This window comes from Erithacus rubecula, assembly GCF_903797595.1.
Source record: "Erithacus rubecula genome assembly, chromosome: 3".
Taxonomy (NCBI): domain Eukaryota; kingdom Metazoa; phylum Chordata; class Aves; order Passeriformes; family Muscicapidae; genus Erithacus; species Erithacus rubecula.
In genome coordinates this window covers 62,065,653-62,085,548 of record NC_136689.1, presented here as the reverse complement: position 1 = coordinate 62,085,548, position 19,896 = coordinate 62,065,653, and the positions used below count along the sequence as shown (strand labels likewise).

General features: G+C 41.4%; 2 protein-coding genes across 6 annotated transcripts in view; one reads left to right on the top strand and one right to left on the bottom strand.

Annotated features, from left to right (window-relative positions):
• Positions 1-153: 153 nt before the first annotated feature.
• RBM24 (RNA binding motif protein 24) lies at positions 154-11,034 on the bottom strand. 2 transcript variants are annotated; one of them, XM_079301688.1, is made up of 5 exons: positions 10,462-10,776; positions 9,860-9,983; positions 8,724-8,778; positions 3,114-3,165; positions 1,966-2,266 (listed from the first exon to the last, which is right to left on the bottom strand). In XM_079301688.1, exons 1-5 carry the CDS (start codon positions 10,627-10,629, stop codon positions 2,111-2,113), a joined length of 555 nt encoding a protein of 184 aa, XP_079157814.1. In that variant the 5' UTR covers positions 10,630-10,776; the 3' UTR covers positions 1,966-2,110. The 2 variants fall into 2 exon arrangements, with proteins under 2 accessions (XP_079157813.1, XP_079157814.1); XM_079301687.1 differs by lacking the exon at positions 3,114-3,165 and having other exon boundaries at positions 154-2,266; positions 10,462-11,034.
• Positions 10,807-19,896, top strand: part of LOC306799981 (uncharacterized protein) — a gene marked incomplete at its 5' end in the record, with an annotated part of 60,398 nt that continues 51,308 nt past the window's right edge. Inside the window, 2 exons of one of the 4 annotated variants that reach the window (XM_079301689.1) lie at positions 10,807-10,886; positions 11,074-11,561. In XM_079301689.1, coding sequence (XP_079157815.1) covers positions 10,807-10,886; positions 11,074-11,353 — 360 coding nt within the window. In that variant the 3' untranslated portion in view covers positions 11,354-11,561. The other 3 variants (XR_013773728.1, XR_013773729.1, XR_013773727.1) reach the window with 3 other exon arrangements.

The following is a 19,896-nucleotide window of genomic DNA, read 5'->3' as shown; positions in this document are numbered from 1 at the left end:
CTCATGAAATACAGTTCCCATCAATCTGTACATATGAAGTCAGTGTATATGCTGCTATTCACCCCACAGACCTGGAGAACTATAGAAAAGGTTGACCCTCTAGTTTTAACTAAAGATCTAAGACAATTTGGGCAAGAACAACACTAGACAGAATGAGACAACTTTTTTTTTATTGTTTTAATACGAGTGAATAGATTAAGAGATCTGAAATGTTGTAAAGCAGTATACATACTGAATAAATAATATGCACAGGAAAGTCATGTCTACATTGTAACACTGGCTAGTATTCAGAATACTTCAAATAAATCCAGTGACATTGGATAAAGTCCATAAAAATGCTATCCTGTCTTCCCTTGTATGAAATTGTTCAAGTATAAAAAAATCCAATACAGTGTAAAATATTAAATTCCATTTCGGTCAAGGATAAAAATTGCAAGTATTGTAGTTTCACAGGACAATGTAAAGCAGCATTTTCTAGCAAAGGGAAAAATAGTCAGTCTACATACAGATGAGTGAGAAAACGGCACTAATGTATTTGAGAGGTCTACATGAATAACTAGTAGAGGGAAAAAGAATGAACTAGCAATATTTTATGTAAAAACCTAAAAAAGTGTTAATTTAAGAGTACCCTCATACAGTGCACATACTGAATTTAAATAAATCCAAGTCAACATCCTTAGTTAATTAGGTTAATATTTAATATGCTACATCTAAGCCTACTAAATAATTTATACCATGAGATGAATACATAATTTTACAGTGTCACATCTAAAGTCGCTTTCTTTAGAGCGCAGCATAGTAAAACTTTCAAAATAAATATTTCTTTTTAAATAGCATAACAATTAAGGCACAGTATAAATCACATACCATTAACCCTTCAAGAACTGCAGTCTTGGTAACAAAAAGTTGCCTTGTGTACTGTATGTTTGCTAATAAATATTTTAAATACAATCCTGAAATAGATACTAAAATTGTACAAATGGTTTCAGAAAAGAAAATTCCCTTAAAACAGTTCTTAAAAGGTTTTAATTCATTAGGCTTCTTCCTGCCTTTATTCACAAGTTACGAATAGATGCAATAAATAGAAAGAGAAGGCTGTTGTAGTAAAGGGCTGATCCTATTTTAGAATCAGAATAGCTGACACCAGCAGTTAAAGTTTCCCAAAAGTGAAACGGGATGGGGCGAGGGATTAGGATGTGACAAGCTCATCACATGAGCACGAGTGATGTGTTCTGTCCAGAACTGTCTGTGTTATTGATTGTCTCTACAGCTGTTGCACCCCTTACTTCCACATCACTTGCTCCATAGTTCCACTCATCCAGAGGACAGAGAAGAAAATAACTTTGGTGCCTGTCCGCCATCTTACTAGCCGGCCATCTTCCTTGGGTTGTTCGGTGCCCGTCAGTGAGACAGTGACAAGGTCCTGTCTCACAAAGACAACTTCTGAAAGCTAGAAAGGACAATCAGTGCTTTAAGCTCGTTTCCTCTTAAAATTGATAAAGGTTACATATTGCTGACTCAAGTTTTTTCCCTGGTTCAAACTTTTCAGATACCATTTTCTGACTTATAAAAGGCAGTTTTGCTTCCCTGATACTGTAGAAAGTACATCTTTGCTTTTTTTTTTGGTTTTTTGTTTGTTTGAAAATATGAAGTCCCATTGCTACTCCTGCCACTCTTTCATGACAGTACAGTATTTTCCCCCCTATTTTCTTCTGGCTTGATACTTGAAACTAGACATGCCGCTCTACCCTTCCCCTCTAACAACACGATTTGGATGCATACTGTATGAAGACAGCGGAATAAAAATCTTTAGTTTCGCAATAGCATCGCTTTCCTTAAAGCTCCTTAGTTACTACGGATTGTCTCTGTTAACTACTTATACTGGAAGGCTGAGAAGAGGAAGAGAGCGCTCGAGCTTCCTTCGGAGTCCATCTGCTATTGCATGCGGTCTGTCTGCAGCTGTTGGGGCTGGTACTGGCCGAAAGCCGCCGCAGCCGCCGCGGCCGTGCCGGGCGCTGCCGCAGCGAGGGGCTGCTGCACGGCGTAGCCGTAGCCCCCGGCCGCCACGTAGCCGGCGGCGGCGGCCGGCGAGGCGGCGTACGGGTACTGCTCATAGGCGGCCGCCGCCGCCGAGTACTGCGCGTACGCCGCTCCGGTGTAGTCGATGTAGGGCGTGGTGGAAGCAGCGGCTGCTGCGGGCTGCACGTGGGGAATTACCACTCCAGGCTGCACAAAAGCCTGTGGATAGACATAGTGAGCGGGTATCCTGTTGAAAGATGGGAGAGGGAGTTAGAGTTGGTACGCGAGTCAGCGCCTAAGCATCAGATCCATACTCCGAACTAAAACAAACTCAATTTAGTTGTTGTTATGTGCATAGGGTTGCCACAATAACTTGACTCAATGGACCAATTATCAGTTCACTGGCCCGAAGAGATGCATCGCTCCAAAGCACAGCGTTGTAGCTGAGTTAAGTCAGGGTGTTTGGCCTTTCTTGCCATTCAAATCTTTAGAAGGACCAGCATTACTGATGTCTGTTTTAAGACAACTCTGAAGGACTAAGCTTGATTATTCCATTTGGAAAACAGCAGTACTTGTTTTTCAAATCACCTGTAAGTCGTTTTATTACCCTTCTTCTCTCTTAACGACTTGACTCTTAGTAAAATTACTTCCTGTAATACTTTTATTATTAGTAACTGAGCAGTTTAACAGCATCACTATAATGAGTTTGACAACAGCCAATAAGGCAACAAAATGGTTGAACCCTGACTTTATGTCAAGACTTCCCAGAGAGGCGTGTTAAGAGTGTATTGTGGCAACCCTACTTAAGTTGCTATGCAGACTCAGCACACATTAATTTCTCTGCAACCTCAGTCACCCTTATTAAAAATAAGAAAAAAAACCAACACAGGCGACAAAGGAGTTTAAATAGAGTTCACAAGTGTGGTAAACACAGCAAGAATCACACTTTCCAAACGAACGATAGTGCAGCTCACTCCGTCACAAGAGGCCATTGAGGGGAAGCTACATAGATGCTATTAAAATCCATAACAGTGACTCCTAAGTACATGTGCATCACACTTTTGTAAAAGTTTATAAGGACACAAGGGTCAAACCTGTTTGATTATCAGGTCACTGATGTCCTGTTTTGTGCCAGCTTGTTTATTTCTATGCAAGACATACAGCATAGAGTTTTTTGGGAGGTGGGCATAAGATTAAGTCTAAATAGATCTGGTGCTTAACAAAAGCAAAAAACCCACAAATTTACAGTTTAAGAAATAACCATTCTGAATAGATAAGTAAACAATTTCCCATCTTGTCCAAGTCACATAATTTGCTTTCTTGGCTTGTTTACTTAGCCCTTTAGTTTTAAAAACTGGTCATATCATTGTCTTAGCACACAAGTGTACATACATGTTAATCTCATGGTTGGATTTTATCATATAATAAGATTTTTAAAAAATACTCTATTTAATTCTCATTTTACATTCATAACCCTGTATTGCATCTGGATTTCCAAAGAGAAGTCCTTCATATATGCAACTCCTTCCCAGACAGTGAATCTCTATAAATGCATGAAAAGCTTCTTGTGCAGATTCACTATTATTTCATACTGAACTTTCTTCACCTTTGCAGACACCTCTAAAGACTGCACCAATCTTTGAACACACTTCAAGCACAGATAAAAATTGTAGTGGTAAAAAGTGTTCCTCTATTCTCCAAATTCAAAATTTCATAGAAAGGGTTTGGTGGGGTTTGTTTCATTTTTAAAATAGCTTTAAGAGTTACTTAAGTGGTCAAAAATGAAACATTTGCAATCAGAAGGGACACTGTCAACTAGAATCATAGCAAAACATAGTTTAAAATAAGTGATAAGACTTTTAAACAGCTTAATTTTCTTTTTCAGAAAAAAAAGAGCTCAGTTGCTTGAATAGAGTATTAGCAGAGAGAAATGTTCAGTTGCCATGTTTAAGACATGAACACCACAATCATAAAAACCCAACGTGTCAATGAAGTTCATTTCTGATTGTGGGAAGGAGAAAAAAAAGAAACAAAACAAAAAGAGTGACAAATAGGGAGGGATTGGGAAGGGAAAGAAAACATAAAACAAAACCGTAAGTTGGGTTTTTAACACTCACCTAATTTATGAAGTGATTAGCCAGAAGTGCATTTGAAGCATACTTAAGCTGGCTCTGTGCATTTAAATACACATCATTACCTAAGCTCTCCATATGGATGAGCATAAGCAAGCATTTTGTATTGGTCACCAACCAAATACAATCCTAATGAACATAATACCATATTTCTTTATGCAAGAATTTAAGAAAAGAGGTATAAAAACAAATTTAAAGTCACAGAGAGCCTCTTTTGCATCACAAAGAGTCCATTTAACACCACATCAAAGGGATCTTTACATTCAGCACTTATGGAAGAGAGTAATTCCAACAGAAGAGACAGTATGCAAACTTATCAGGCTGCTTGTGTTGTCTTGAACTGACGTTACTAAGATTTTTTGAAGACACTTGGACACTCGACCATATCCTTGAACAAGACAGAAAGATACATGTGCTTCCACTTAAGCTCTTGTAACTTGGTTTATTTAAGCCAAGAAACTAACAGGTGGTGAAGTTATGAAACATTATCTGTTTGCCACATCTTACCCTACAATAAACATAAACCCTGTGCAGGCTCCTCTCCACCATGCCATTTAACACATGATGATTGACAGCATAAGCTGCAGTGGGGCTATTTTTGATCATCTGTCATGCTACAACTGTTTTCAGTCAAGTAAAATGGCTTTATATGGCCAAAGCAAATTTCTACCTACTGCAGAGGCCAGGACACGAAGATCTCAGCCATTCAGAACTGCTTTTCATGCTCTGCCAGGTCAAAAGCTGAAAAAGCAATTCCCAGTTACACTGGAAATCCTTAGTATCCTTAATTTTAAATAAAAGCTGCTGCTTTACTTTTCAGAGTGATAGTGTGAGAAATGCACAGGATTTAAGCTCTCTTTCCTGGCAGCAGTTTTTATTTTGGAGTATGTATTTACTGTTTTATGCTTTTGCAATAAAGGAAAGTAGAAGCCATATTTAACTTTAGCAATAAATGTAGCTTTGAGATACTCAATTCAATGACCTACATCCCTGCCACGTGCCTTAAGATTTTCTTTGTTGTTGTAACAGAAGATTTATGTTTAACTAAAGACCTCAAAAATAATCCTATAGGCAACAATAAAGTGAACAATAACTTCAAAGAAAAAAAGACTTTTCAGACTAATGCAGAGAGCTGTGGCATACAGAAATTCAGCAGTAGTGCATCTTTAACTCTCAGCATTACATTCTCACAAAAGCAGATATTTAACTTTAAACAAAATGTTTTGCTTTGGCATGCTTTTGTAGGCATAATTAAAGAGCAGATTTTCACCAATGAACAGCTCTCCTTTTAACACAAACAGGTTACATAAACATTAAACATACAAGACCCTTACTATGTTTCCTTTTATCTGATAACCACTATGAGGACGTAGGCTAACTTCTGACTGTTCCAGCTTCATTCCCTCTTTTCAGACTATCTGTACTCTAGTATTATACAGGTCTTTTGATCACAAACTCAAGAGGGGGCTTTTCCTTCTCTCTCAAGAAAGGCAGATTTGCCTAATTCTTGGGACATACCAAGCATGTCGTATCAGCTAACCATTTGACAATGGGCTTAATAACTTTGGATTTCACTCTGGTCTTACTGAAAACAGTGGGTATATATTCACTTGATCAAAGTACAGGTTTTAGACAGAAAATAAAGAAAAAAAAATCTCCACAGCAGTTACATCCTACACCTGAATAATCCCAAATTTTCCCACTATTATTAAAGTAAAAATTACATTAGCATAACAAGTAAAGCTATCTTGTTAAAGGGGGAAGCAAAGTCATCTTCTCCCTCTATAAATTCCTCTTGATTTCAGAGATAGTATTTTAATAAATCCTGAAAACAAAGCTGTATAAATAACCATTACTGTGATCAAACAGCTTTCTATGAAACATACCAACAGTTAGATAGATGTTGAATGAAAAAAGCAAGAAAGAATGTTGTTCTGCAGCACTGAATTAAAAAATTCCCTGTATTTTAAATGCATCATGCATCAAAACTAATCTAGTTACTGTCTCCCTCTACCACAAGTGTTGTACTTAAGTCAGAATATTGAACTTCTGCATCTTCTCAGTAAAAGTAATGTAACATAATCAAATTATTTTAAGTTTATTATTTGACAGATGTGAAACCTTATGTTGTGGATGCCCCATCTCTGAAAGTGTTCAAGGCCAGGCTGGATGGAGCTCTGAGCAACATGATCTAGGGAAAGGTATCCTCGCCCATGGCAGGGGTTGGAACAACATGATTTTTAAGGTCCCTTCCAACCCAGGCCATTCTATGATTCTGTGATTCTAAAACACACCTGGCTGTACCAAAATATAGCAGCACCTCACTAATTTGCACTGTTAGGAAAAAAACCCAAAACTCAACTACGAAACATTTGAAGCTTTTGTGTATGGATTAGCTCAGTATTGGTAGTGAACCACCCCTACAGCCTGTTTCACACTGCCTATCAGGCAAGCACACTTCCAAAGGGCAATTGCACAGGAAGAACTAAAGCTCTAGGGTGACCATGCACCTCAGTGCAATCCACACAGCTAAAAGGGAACTCTTCAACAGCAGGAGATTCAAGTAACTACAGAAACGTCCCCTCTTACTGCCAATGAAGTGAATTAAGATGTTCATTCATCCTAATGAATTCACATCCTTAATGTGAACTACATACTTTAGATAAAGTTGCAGGTCACTGGAAATTTTGAGGAGAAGGAAGGATTAGTAATCGCTGTTGTTTGCACATAGTAAAAGAAATGCAACAGCCAAGGATGAAAAATTGCCAATTTCATATATGCATGACTCTGCCGACCAACATTCCTTCAGATTTATCTGCCATGTCTTAGAAATCCAACCTTATTCAGCTTGCTGGAAGGATTTCCCTGACCTAAACATGGTTTATGTCATCTATTGTTGGCTTTGGGTAAGGAAAGCAAGAGAGACTCCTCCCACTTTTGCACAGTCCTTTAAGCAAGGGACTTCCACAGGTCTTCCTTTTCTGTTGGGCTCAGCAAATACTCAGTCTCTCCACAGCTGATCCCTGCACAATTCAGTAGTTCCCTTTTCAACAAGTGTTTTAACAGCTCTGGAGATGAGGTGTTCTGCCTCCTGCCTCCTTAGTGTAGGCATCATAAACTGATCACTGCATACACACTGTCATCTCACACTTCAAAGAAGCAAGCAAAATACAGTAGCAGATAATCATAATAAGGGAAAAAAAAAGGGCTAGGTTAAAAAAAAAAGACTTTTAAGTTCTGTACAGCCTCTCCACTCACAGAAGATCAACACGCTCTTTTAAAATTACATGAAGTTTCTAGGAAAAACTTTTTCCTGTGGCTTTCAGTATATGAACTGTTTCTTTCCATTCTGACAAATCAAATTACCGAGAACCTATTGTTGCTTAATAACAGATAAGTATGATATTCTAAAGCTATTCTAATCAAATTAACAAAATACATTTGTGACACATTTTCCCTACTTTACTGTTAGCTTATGCATTAATTAGCAAAATGCACTATTTTGCAATGAGTTTCTCAGTCAGTGTGCATTAGTGAAGTGGCACTATGGAAAGCTTAAAGCTGACTTCACCTCCTAATGATATGCCTATAAAAAGCAAGAGTTAGATCCACTTACGAATAGTTTATACTCAAATTCAGGAGAAATGCACTACATATTAAAGACAGAGTGAAGAAAAAATCCCCTCAAATTAGAAAGCCCAAATGGACGTACATCGTTAATAAGGAGCTCCACACCCTTCCCAAGAACAAACCCCCCAAAAATCATGAACATGCAAGCAGTATGTTGATTTACTTAAAAATCAAGAAGTCACACAATTTAGCACTCACTACAAAATGTGGTTAAAAAAGTCACAGGCTATAGCTTGAAAGCAAGGAAAAAAAAAAGGCCCTTTGCTCCCCATGGCAAAGTCACTCCTCAACAACAAAACCAAAATTAAAAAGACCCCCCCAAAAAAACTTTCACTACAGCTCTTTCAATTAAATAAAAGCACACAGTTTAGCTATCAACACCACTTCATTACTGTAATAAATAAAAAAAAAAAGCACACGGAGGTCTATTGACTATATGAAAAAAACATACATGCATCGTTAATCACCATTTTAGCTTGTTTGTGTTTGAGTCTACTGGTTACAGAGTTTAATTCCAAACAGAACTATTCCACCTCTTATCATCATATCCTTCTGATCAGTTATCTTAACTGTAAACGATCCCTGTCAGATTAGAAAGAGATAAATAACATTGAGTCAAGCTGAAAAAAAGAGAAATGGGGCACAGCAATCTTGCATCAAGTCATACCTCCTTGTTTTATCACAGGGTCATGTGGGACTGGACCGCTTAGTCGGAAGGGCCACGTCCCACACAACTTGACTCAGCTGTGGCATTCAGAACATGACCGACAAGGTGAGCGCATTTATGGGTATACATTTATAAATCTGAGAGCTTCTGCATTTCTGGCCAGCTTTAAGGATGCTACTGCAAGAGGCCTTCAATGATCATACTTTTTCTTTCCTTTTTTTTTTTTTTTAAAAAGATTTTTTTCCTCCCCTGTTTGAGGTCCCATTGAGACTTACCCGAAAGGCCTCTGTATGAGAGCTGGATGAAGCTGCTGGACACCAAAGGCAAAACCTACCAACAAAAACACATCACATTCTCTGTATGGGTGCTTTTTTGGCACTTATTTATGCTATACACATACACAAAATGCAGAATAAGAGCCTTCACTAATAGCCTGCAGTAACAACATCTGAAAGGCTGTAGAACCAAAAATTAGAAAGCAAAATTTGTCAGTCCATACATACATACACACACACACACACAGAACTTAAACAAGTAAAGCACACGCTTTCCTACAGATCTTTAGGAAAATTACTTTTTCTAAACAAGTCCAGGGTTTTCATTCACATTTTACCTGGTGCTCCATTTGGATCCCTAACTGTAGCATGTGAATAATTAGATGGTACTTTCCATTCATCAGTGTATTTGTGTAATTTCTCCAGACTTAAATTTTAAGTCACCCCTACTCATAAGGACTTAGCACAGGGGGTCAAATCCCAACTTGTGTTCTCCCAACACCCTAGCATAAACCCTGTCTTTCCTTGGCGGGCACTTAATTACAAGTGTCCATCAGGCTAAACACGGGGGAATTCAGAATGGCCTCCTCTAGAGCACAAATGTGCACACACTCCACGCTCCTCTCACTCTTGCTGCCAAGCTGCAGTCTGAGAAGTGGCTAGGACATCAGACTGTCTCAGATGTGGTCTTAGGAAAAGCCATTCCATTTTAAAATCTGCATAATAGCTCCCATCTGCTTGAGAAGTTTGCATTAAGATATTGTTTGTATTAATAAGACCGCACACATTGGAAGCGATTCACTCCTAGGCCAATCTTACCCTGCAACGATACTGTAAATGGTCAGCGCCACCACATTCCCAGCAGCAGGAATAACCAATGGAGTGTTTGAGCTGTGGAAGTCTTCCTAGAGAACTCCAGATAATTTATCTCTGATCACTTTTGTTTTTTAAATAAGGCACATGTGCAAAATAGCCAAAAAGTTACTGAATGCTGCATTTAAAAATCAAAACCAAAGCACGCCCAACTGTGTGCGTACTTCAGGAAGGTGGAGGGCAGCACTACCTTTTTTTGAAGTTTTAGTTTCTTCAGAAACCTGAGGTATGGAGAGAAAAGCCATTCGGGGCTAGTTCCTCACCTGGCTGCATTATCCGCGGCTTGGCACCCAGGTACGCCAGGTTCACGTTGGCTTTCCTGCCATCGATGATGGGGTTGGGGTCCTTACAAGCCCTTTCAGCAGCAGCTCTGTCAGCCATGGTGACCTTAAGGGGCGATGCCGCGCATTAGATCCCTTTCCGCGGGGAAGGGGAAGCCTGTCGCCCATAGCAGCGAGCCGGCCGTACCCGCGGGCAGTGCCGAGGGGCCCCGGCCGGACCCCGGCCCCGGCCCCGGCCCGCCGAGAGGAGCGGGGCGCCGGGAGCCGCGGCGGGCGCAGCGCAGGGCGGAGGGCGCGGGCCGAGCTCGGCCGCCGGCAGATAACCCCGCAGCGGCCGTATCAGCGAGCAACAGGCGCGCCGGCGGTGTGCGAGCAATTGGGCAATTCCCCCCCTCAATCTCCTTTTTCAGTAATCCCCCGCCCCTGGCTCTATCCAAACTCCCCAGCAGGGAGAGAAAAAAGAAAAAAAGAAGAGAGAAAAGCAAAAAGCCGGACGCCCGGCAGCCCCTCCCGGCCCCCGCGGAAGTTTCCCCGCTGTGCCCCCCGCAGCCGCCCGCCGCCCTGCCCCGCGCCCCGGTACTTACAAAGCCGTATCCCCGGGACTTGCCCGTCTGCCGGTCGGTGATGACCACCGCCTCCTCGATGTCCCCGAAGACCTCGAAGTACTTGCGCAGGCTGGAGTCGGTGGTGTGGTAGGGCAAGCCCCCGACGAATATCTTGGTGTAAGTGGTGTCCTTCTGCGTCGTGTGCATCTTCCGCCCGGCCCTGCGCGCCGCGCCGCGATCTGCACCCACGCGTGGCCGCCGGGGCGTGCGGGTCCTGGGCGGCGAGACCCGCTTCCAGACTCAGCCCCGGTCTTTTTTTTCCTTTTTATTTTTTTTTCTCCTCTCTTCCCCCGCCCCCCGTTTTCCCCCCGCCACCCAGCTACAATGCAATTCCCTTCTGCCTTTGCAGACCCAGCTTCCTCCTCCTTCAAGAGCGGAGCCTCGCAGCCTCGGGCGGTTTTGAGGTAGGTACCGGCAAAAGGAGGAGGGGAGGCCGGGCAGCAGCCAGCCTGGCGGCCGTAGCGCTGGAAACAGGCAGAAACAGCAGCTGCAAGAGGAGTGCAGGGCCTGGGCTGTAACAACTGAGTGGCCTCCCCCCTAAAAGCCACCGGGTCGGGCACTCTCGGTTCCTCCTCCTCCTCCTCCTCGCAGGGGCGGGGACGGCGGCGGGGCGGACCCCGCGCTCGGCCGCGGCGCAGCCGGGGCTGACACACAGCTGTTGGCAACAGCTGGATGCCCCCCGAGCGGCGGCAGCCGCGCCTCGGCGCCGCCGGGCAAAGGGGCGGCCTCAGAGGTGCCCCTCGGGGAGCCCCGGTGCCCTTCGAGGCAGGTTGGCTGCGAACAGCGAGTGCCAGGAGACACGGTCCGGTGGGGTCAGCGGCGCCCGGCCGGCCAGACAGCCCGCGGGCACAGCCGGCTCACTGGTTGCTAGCGGTCCTCGAATGCTTCGATCCCTCCCCGAGGCTTGTGGTCAAACCTCTTCAACCTTCACTTACTGCTCTCTCCAGGCTAGCAAAACTACGGTGCTGCAACACATCCATTTTTATTGTGGTGGTGCTGGTGGTTGTGGTTCTTGCTGTTCGTTTGGTCACAAGATGAGAAAAAAAAATGGTAAAGCTGTTTCCCTTGTTTTTCTCTTCTCTTGCTGCCTCTGTCCAGTGCTGGGACTGGGAAGGATGAAGAGAAATATAAAGAAAGGAATGTCTATGTGATGTGAAGAGACAGGGGACTGTGGGAGTTGGGGGGAAGGGAGACTCACAGGGAGACTGGATGGATGGGAGGAAGGTTAAGAATTGGGAAAAACAGATGTGCACATGTGTACAGACTTCTAAACACTTCTCTTGTGATCCCAAAGTCTTGATAAGTACTGTGTCTTGATAAGTACCGTCTTTTTCCTCTATCACCTTCTTCCTCTGTCTGCTAGGCTTTTCCCTATGAAGTCTCTTTCTCAGAAAAAAGAGCAATGCATAATTTGCAGGATGGACGTAGGCAAAATTCTTCAGCCCCACTGGTACCAAACATTAACCATTATTAGTTTAGCCCTAAACTCAGGCCCTGTGTTTGCCCATATCTAACATCAACTCTATTTGATTTTTTCATCCATAGTTTTTCTAGTTCTAATGGTGTATACAGTCCGAAGCCATGCTGTCACTGAACCCTTCTTGATCCTTCAGACTCTCTAGATTAGATTTGGTTTAACATGTTAAGACTAACTCAAGTGAAATCTAGCAACACCAGCAGGATAAGCATGAATGTTGCTTTTCAGCTGAAATTATGACAAGCCATTAACCTTGACCTGAATTCAGTTAGGTCAGCTAACTCTAACATGTCTTCCAGCTTGACTCTCCTGTTGGTCTGGAACATTGTGTTAAACCTGACACTCCAGCCACTTCTGTTCCAAGGGCTAATCGTAACTTTAAACTCTAGCCAGTGACCTGAACTTAAATAGTAGCCCAGCTAGGGGTGTCAGTGCTCAATGGAGCCCTGCAGCACACAGCCCACTCAGTAGTGCATTTAACTTCTTAGACCCTGTGGATCTGGAAGATGAATGTCACCTAAAACCAGATGTAGTCCCCATCATATTTCCTTTCTCATGCTGTGCCCAGCACTCCTGAGTGTGTGTCTTGTGGTGCGTGCACAAAGGGTGAATTAGCTGGCTTTCCAGTCATTACACAAGCTCCTGTATTAAGGCCATTAAGACCAGAAAAGCATCATTTGCAGATTTGCATACTTGCAGATATATTTAGGAGTTCACCTTTTTCAGCCTAAGTAGAAGACTGATGACTTTGACAGACCCAAACCCAAAATCTAGCTTTTTGGTCTAGCAGCAGGTCTTCCAGGATGCAGAAAAATACTCCTAACTTTCCACATCTATGTCTCAACAAAAGACAAACTTACTGTATTTAGATAGGGTTCATTGTGCGGCCTCTGTTCATACTGCTGATTCAAGGTATCTGCAGTACAGTTTTCAACCTACTCTGAAGTCTAAAATAAACTCTTCTGTAAAATCAAAAGTGACCTCAAGTGTTAAAGGCTGGCCATTAATCAAAATATATTCTGTAAGCTATGCTACGACAGTCCTACTACTGTATTAGTACCCTCAATTTAAGATGGCAATCCCAGTAACATTCAGGAATAAATACAATTCTCTAGCCCATTCATTCCTATAACTGAACTGTGTTACTAACACTATCATGGGAAAACAATCCCTACTATTGAGGATTACTCCTCAAAACTCAGTTTTACCTTACATCCATTCAACCTTTTTGTGCTTTGGTGGTCCTGACAGAATCTGGGTATGATTTTCCAGCCTTAGGATTCCTAAGAATCCTAAATCTCAGAGAAATGATACCTCATAATTTGCAACTTTCTCTAGTCAATTCAGTCCACTGTCAATTTTTGCATGGCATAACCTGTGAAAAACAAACACAGGCCTCCAGCTCTTGGATGCATGATTTTATGACTGAACTGTAGCTGATGTGATTCTAGTAGCACCAGGCTAGCTACTCCTTCAGCAGCCCTCAGAAATACAAATATTTTCCAACCATATCTCAGTTTTCATCATCACTTTAGGTTTACTCAAAGAGAAGGGTGACCCCTATCATATCAAAATTAATTACAGACCATTTGAACACTTTAGTGATCAGGAATATATTATATGCTTCTTTCCTGTACCATATGTTAACTCCAGATTTTGGGCTAGTCTTAACCCAAAGGAGGTTACCACAAATAGCCTAGGAAGGGAGTTCTTTTAGATTCACCCATTGTAAAAATGTTCTGGACTGATTGAGCCTTGTGTCTTTGTGCTAGGGCTAGGTTTCTGCAAAGTTTGAAGAGCAAGGTTTATCTACAGAACCTGTAGGTACCACAGAAAACTGATGAATGTGGATGAATTCAGATGAGGATGAGCCTGGAGTTAGCTTGAGTTAATGGGACAGTATTTACCTGGCCATGCTGGATGTCTGGCTAAGTTTGCAGTCAGACTAATGGATTTTAAGATTTTAAGGCATAGACTGTACAGCATTCATTGTGCTGAAGGGAAGTCCGTGGACAACTTCACCAGTGTAATTTTTCCAGTTGCTCGAGATAATATGCATTTTGGTGTATTTTGCTGTTTTGAGATGGGTCAGCTGATGACTTACTGCTAGAGATATGGTTGTGGCTTCAAAATGCAAGTGTAGCAGAAAGAAATGTATTCCTGTATGCTGCAAATTTTGCAGGAGTGATGCCACTGGTGAAAGTGTGACAGTTTGGGCAAGAAGTGAGAAAATGAGGAAAGAGGAGTGTCTAGGAGACATCACATCTGGGAGAGATGTGAAACTGAGGTTCCTAAATATATGCAAATTTGGAAATTGAACCAGGGTCACCCATGTTTTGGTAAGTACCACAAACAGCAGATCACTGTAAAAAAGCATTATTGGTCCTGTAGGCAGCTAATTTGACCTTTTCAAGATCTCAGTTTTAAATCAAAGTAGAATATAATGCAGTCTTCTGTATCACTGGGAATCTCTCCTAGGTATGGAGGTATTGTTGCTGAAGGTATTGTGGCTGACAATTACCTTCTATGTAATTTTAATGGTTTTAAAATATATATCTGAAGCTATAAATGAGAAAGTGACCTAGCATTTCATTTGGAACCTAGTAACACGACTTAATGGGAGGAAACCCCAAAAGCTGTCAGTCACAATTAATTGGTTTTACTCAGAGATTTTGTGTTTTTGCTGTAGAGGTAAGATAGGATAGACAGCTTTCCAGTTTACCAAATGTTGCCACTCAGTGGTATCAGCGTAACTGTAATATCATGCTTTTTATTTATTTATGAACACCATATGCCTGTCATGTTGGAAACCAATGGATGTTGTGTGTTCATTCATTAGGTTTCTGGAAACAACAAAGACCCGTGATTATATTGCACACCAGTCATTCTTGCTAGTGCTTTATTTCAGTAAATAATAGTGGTCTTCAGAACATTCACTGCACCATCAATTAAATGTGGCTGGAATTTCTATATACATATACATATACATATACATATACATATACATATACATATACATATACATATACATATACATGTACATATACTTACACATCCATTTTATTTGCTGACACTATTATTAGAATGCCTGGGGCCATGATTTGTTATGCAGGGCTGAAAATAAAAGTAATTCTTTCTCTGTTAACCTAGTAAGACCATCACTTTGGTCAGTGAGACATTTCTGCTGAAGTTCCATAATGCCATAGCTCCGTGAAAGCATTCGGCTAATAACATTAGGCACGGCTTTGTCTGCTAATCTGTGTACTTCCACCAACCACTGCCCATTACAGAGAAGAGCAGAATGTCTAACCTCTGCTCTGCTCAGTGTGTGCTACATGGGTGATAGTTTGACTTTGTCTAGGGAAGCATAAAGTAGGTGGTACACTCATGTTCCAACAGATCACGAGAGAAACTTAGAAACCTCATCATCTTCTCTCTTTTCTTGCTGATCTACAATCTTTATCTAGGATAAGTTCTTGAATTATGAATTTCTGCTAAAGATTTCCTAACTGAGGGAGCTTCCACTACCTCTCTCCTGATAGTGCTTCCATTATAACAGATTTAATTGTAGGATTCTTTTTCCCCCCTGAAACCTATTAATATTGCCGTACTCCAAAGTCCCTTTTGTTACAGTATCTGAGCTCTAAGCCACATGATCTTCAACTATGAAAATGTCCTTATTCCCAATTAAATCACCAAATGTCAACCACCAGATGTAGTTTCTGATGGGAATATTTTTCTCCTTAAAGGAGAGTGGAAGAAGTGACATAGAATTTCAGCGATCCAGCAAACAAAATTTAACAAAAAGCTTGTGGAACTGTAGATTTAAGACACATTGCCTATCTCTAGGAAAATAATAGGCATGTCAGGGGAAGCCAGGGTGAGTGATGAGTGAAGCCAGAAGGTTGAATACGAAAAATTACAATGCATGTCATGTTGGTAGGGGAACATAAGGAAAAGGTATGTTAGGAAAAACCCCAATGGAAAGAGTTTATGGATATCAAGTCACGAGTCCTATACTGGACAGTGGTGGCCAGTACTAGAACAGTTAGAATGAGGCTGGTGCCTGGTGTGAGCTGAAGTCGTCCTAGGAAGCTGTAATGGAGGGAGCGCTGATGCCAGAGGCTGAACCTGCAAAATCACAAAGCTCTCACACCCAACATGTGACACACTCAGGGTTAGAACAATGATTCCTAATCTTGACAACAAGCAAGGCAGTTGTGTCAGGGAAGCAATAAATTTGTATTTGCAGACTAGCTAAAGTTTAGAAATTGGAGTATGAAGTACCTGAGTCTCCTACTTACCCATCTTGTTCACAGGCAACTAAGGAACAGACATTTAACAAATCTGTAAAATCCCATTGATGTTCTGTGTGGCATGATAGCTGAATGATTGCCTGCTAAGCACACTCCTGTGCATCTTTAAAATGTTGTACACCCACTCCACCATAGTACCCAATGGGAAAACCAGTGCTTGGACCTATCTGCTGAGCCATATACACATAGCCTGAACTGATAAAACACGTAACTCATTACTTGCTTGTATTTTGTATGTGAAACAAGAAGTCTGCCACAAAGAAGTCTAAACTGGTGAAGCACTGCTAAAAGCAAAGAAATTAAACCAAATTACATCAGGTTGCATCTGACCTGCAGTTAAATAATTGGGAAAAGAAAGAAAGAAACAAATATGAGGATGCTGGTGAAAGACAGCCACTAAACCCTCGCCAGTTATTATTACAAGGGATTAAACTGGCAGTCGACAAGCTGTATGCCAGACATCAGCCTCACAGAACACTGCACATCTCTTAGCAGAAGTAGGTTAGTAGAAAAGAAAAGTGGATACATGGATAGAAATGCAGTGAAGAGCTCATTCAAACACACTTCAACCCCTTAGTCCTTAGTGAGAAACTGATGACATGAATGCCATAGTACTGCAGCTCTGGTTTCAGGAATAGCCATGTTAGTGGCCTTGTCTGCTCTCAGCCTTCCAGAGCAGTACCTCGTGCTTTTCTGTCAAAGAGTTGGAAAGTTCTAATTTATGGCCAGAAAGTACCACATCCTCATTTGTCAAGTTCAACCCAACCCTTTTTTTTTTTTTTTAAGGACTTAGTTCTTGTATTGCTCATACTGGGTAAACTGCAAGAAAATTTGCTTTCACCTCACTGCTGAAGCAATTAAAGTAGAGTCCAAAATGTTCCCTTCACTACTTTTTCATTAAGAGGAAAAGAGAAGTTTCAGTGTTCCTCAGCACTCACCCAGGAATGTCTGCTAATCACAGCACGAGCAAAGAAGAGAGAGAACTGCTCCAGAGAACTGTCCTCTCATTTCCTTTGGAGGTATCTGGGGTACAAACACAGGTAGAGGAAGAGCAGATTAATTAAATTTGTGCTCCATCTTGTTCTCACAGCATCTTTTGCTAGGGATGTGGAGTTCTTCATGTTGTGACTTGGACAGTCAGACTAGAGCTTCTTTACAAGGGCTGAAGAGAGGATTTAGGAGGGAAGATGGACTTTGGCTGAAGGTCATCCCATTTATGCACTGTCCTCTCTCTGGACAGACAGCATATTGCCAGTCTCATCCATCCTGTGCTCATGAGTTGTGTTGTAGGAGAATGTAGCTTGTTTACTAGCTCAATCATGTTTTCTCATCCAAAGATATCATGTTGCTGTCAAGTATTTTTAGTCTGAGCTTCTTACTATCCAGTTTACTTTGCAGTCTTGGTTTCTTCAACTAAAAATAGCTGCAATATAACAATAGCTTTTAGGTGGTTCCACTTGTTGGATTAGATTTGTTAAAAAAAATAGCAGAGTGTGATGGCCGCTCAGTGCCTTCATTCCAGAAGGACCTTGGAGAGATTTACTACCCTGCACTGGGTCTCACCACCTGCTGCTGTGGTACAGCCAGCTCCTCTGTAACACAGCATTCCTCTTCTTCAAGGACTGTCAGACCACATTATCTCTGCTGGCTCAGAGAAAATTTTTTTCCTGTCTGTTTTCTTTTTTTTCATAGGTAGGAACGAGGTAAGTTAGAATTTGGCCCAAACACTGAAGTGGAATGACCCTCTGTGAAAGATCATGGAGGCTTTCTTCACACCCTGCCAAAAGGTCAGGATCTCTGTAGCACGATCCCTTGGTAAGGTGACACCTGCAGGTATGCAGCGCTGCTCCCATCTTCCTGTGATATCCAAGCAGAAGTGACTCACAAGGGAGGAACTCTGCCTCCACTGAGTCACCATTGCTTTCTATATTTACCCTACAAATTTGAAAGTCAAATTCTGTCAAAAATTTACCTGTAAGTTTAACCTGTAAGATTCTAGCCCCAAGGGCTATGGCCTCAAAACTATGCAGCAGGTTGGTTTTCTGTTGTTTTGTTTTGCAGTACAAGTGGAAGTTTGAGCATGTTGTCGCTTGACTAGCGGGAGTTTCGTCAGTGTAGCATCTACATACTCACTGCTGCAACCCAGTAAGGTAATGTGAGGTTTCTAGGCATTCTTACAGCCTTTATTGTCCTCAGTTGGAAAAGGCATGACTTTTGCCTTTAAAAAGAAGTAAAAAAACTCAACCAACCAAACTCAGGCTTTGTCATGAGAATAAAAATAGTACTGTTTGGCTGGTTTGTCATGTTTGTCCCTTAGTCTTAAGTTTCACAGTTCATATAAGGTGTGAGGTTATGAAGTAGGACTCAGAAAGCATGTTGTGCTCTAGTGCCTCCATCTTCACCTCTAGAAAGGACCTTTGCTGAGAAAATACAGCTGTGAGTGTGTTAGCAGTGCTGTAGAAAGATACTACGTTGTCCTTTGGTAAGCCATGTACAAGGATCAAATTGGATTTAATTGTACCGAAGAATTATTGTGGCTTTGAAAAATGGACTCAGGCAACATTAAACAATTAAAATTTCATATTAATTGCCTATAAGAATCAGGTATAGCGCTTGGATTTTTTAAGACACGAAAGGTAGACTGTATTTTGAGACCTAAGATAAGCATCCTGCATACCCAATTAGCATTTGTCAAAGTCTGTTAATTTTCACTGAGGTTTATCAACTGGTTTTGAGTTAGAGTCTGAGCAATAATTTTTGTGAGATTTGCTCTATTTACCAAGATCTGTTATGAAGTACAAGGTGACATAAAGACATCAGCCCACTTGCTGACCTGATCCTGCGCATTGTCTTTCCATTGGAAGCTGCAAGTATGTTACCATGCAGTGTGTCCCTAGGGAATTTGGGAAGAGGTAAGGATATTGCATCTGCTGCAGGAAAATGTGTGGGACCTCAGTGGATCTGTGCAAAACTGACCTGCTGTCTAATCTGTACATATTGTACCATTTGAATAAGGCTGGATGAGGCAGGATTGCCTCACTTCAAAGCACAACAGTCATTTAGGGGCCTAAAATGAAATATCATTAAATCAGAATTAGGAGAAAACTGCGTTCCTATGCATTGATTTTACTACTGGCTTGCTGTCTACTCTCATACACAGAATGTCATGCATTCCATATTAAAAGCAGGTATATTAAATGAAATAATGAGACACCAACATCTTATTAAAATATTAAAGAATTTTTTTTTAAACCTCCCTGGGAAAATTCTTGGTCATTTCAGTCTATCAGCTATTTCCGTGGTACTTATTTTTCTCTTTTCATCTTTGAAATTCAATAAGGAAATAAAATACCAACATAAATAAATGAAGAAGAAGGTTTCTCAACACCAATAAGCTAGACAAAAGAAACAGAACACTAGAGAATGTTTATTTATTAATGACATCTTCATGAATGCCATACTTTGGAGGGAATGGGAGATTTTTGTTCATGTTTGACTCTGAAGCGTCTTAACAGGTTTTATTAAAATGGAGGGGTGGAGGGGAGGCAGCTGGCTTGAGAAGAATAGAGACCCTAAATGCAACCAGATTAGAAGTTCATGAGAAATACTAGTGAATAAGAA

Coding starts and splice junctions, on each gene's coding strand:
- RBM24 (XM_079301687.1), bottom strand. CDS start 10,629: ATGCACACGACGCAGAAGGACACCACTTACACCAAGATATTCGTCGGG. Junction 9,984..10,461: donor AGTCCCGGGGATACGGCTTT/GTAAGTACCGGG, acceptor TCGCCCCTTAAG/GTCACCATGGCTGACAGAGC. Junction 8,779..9,859: donor GCCGCGGATAATGCAGCCAG/GTGAGGAACTAG, acceptor TTTTGTTGGTAG/GTTTTGCCTTTGGTGTCCAG.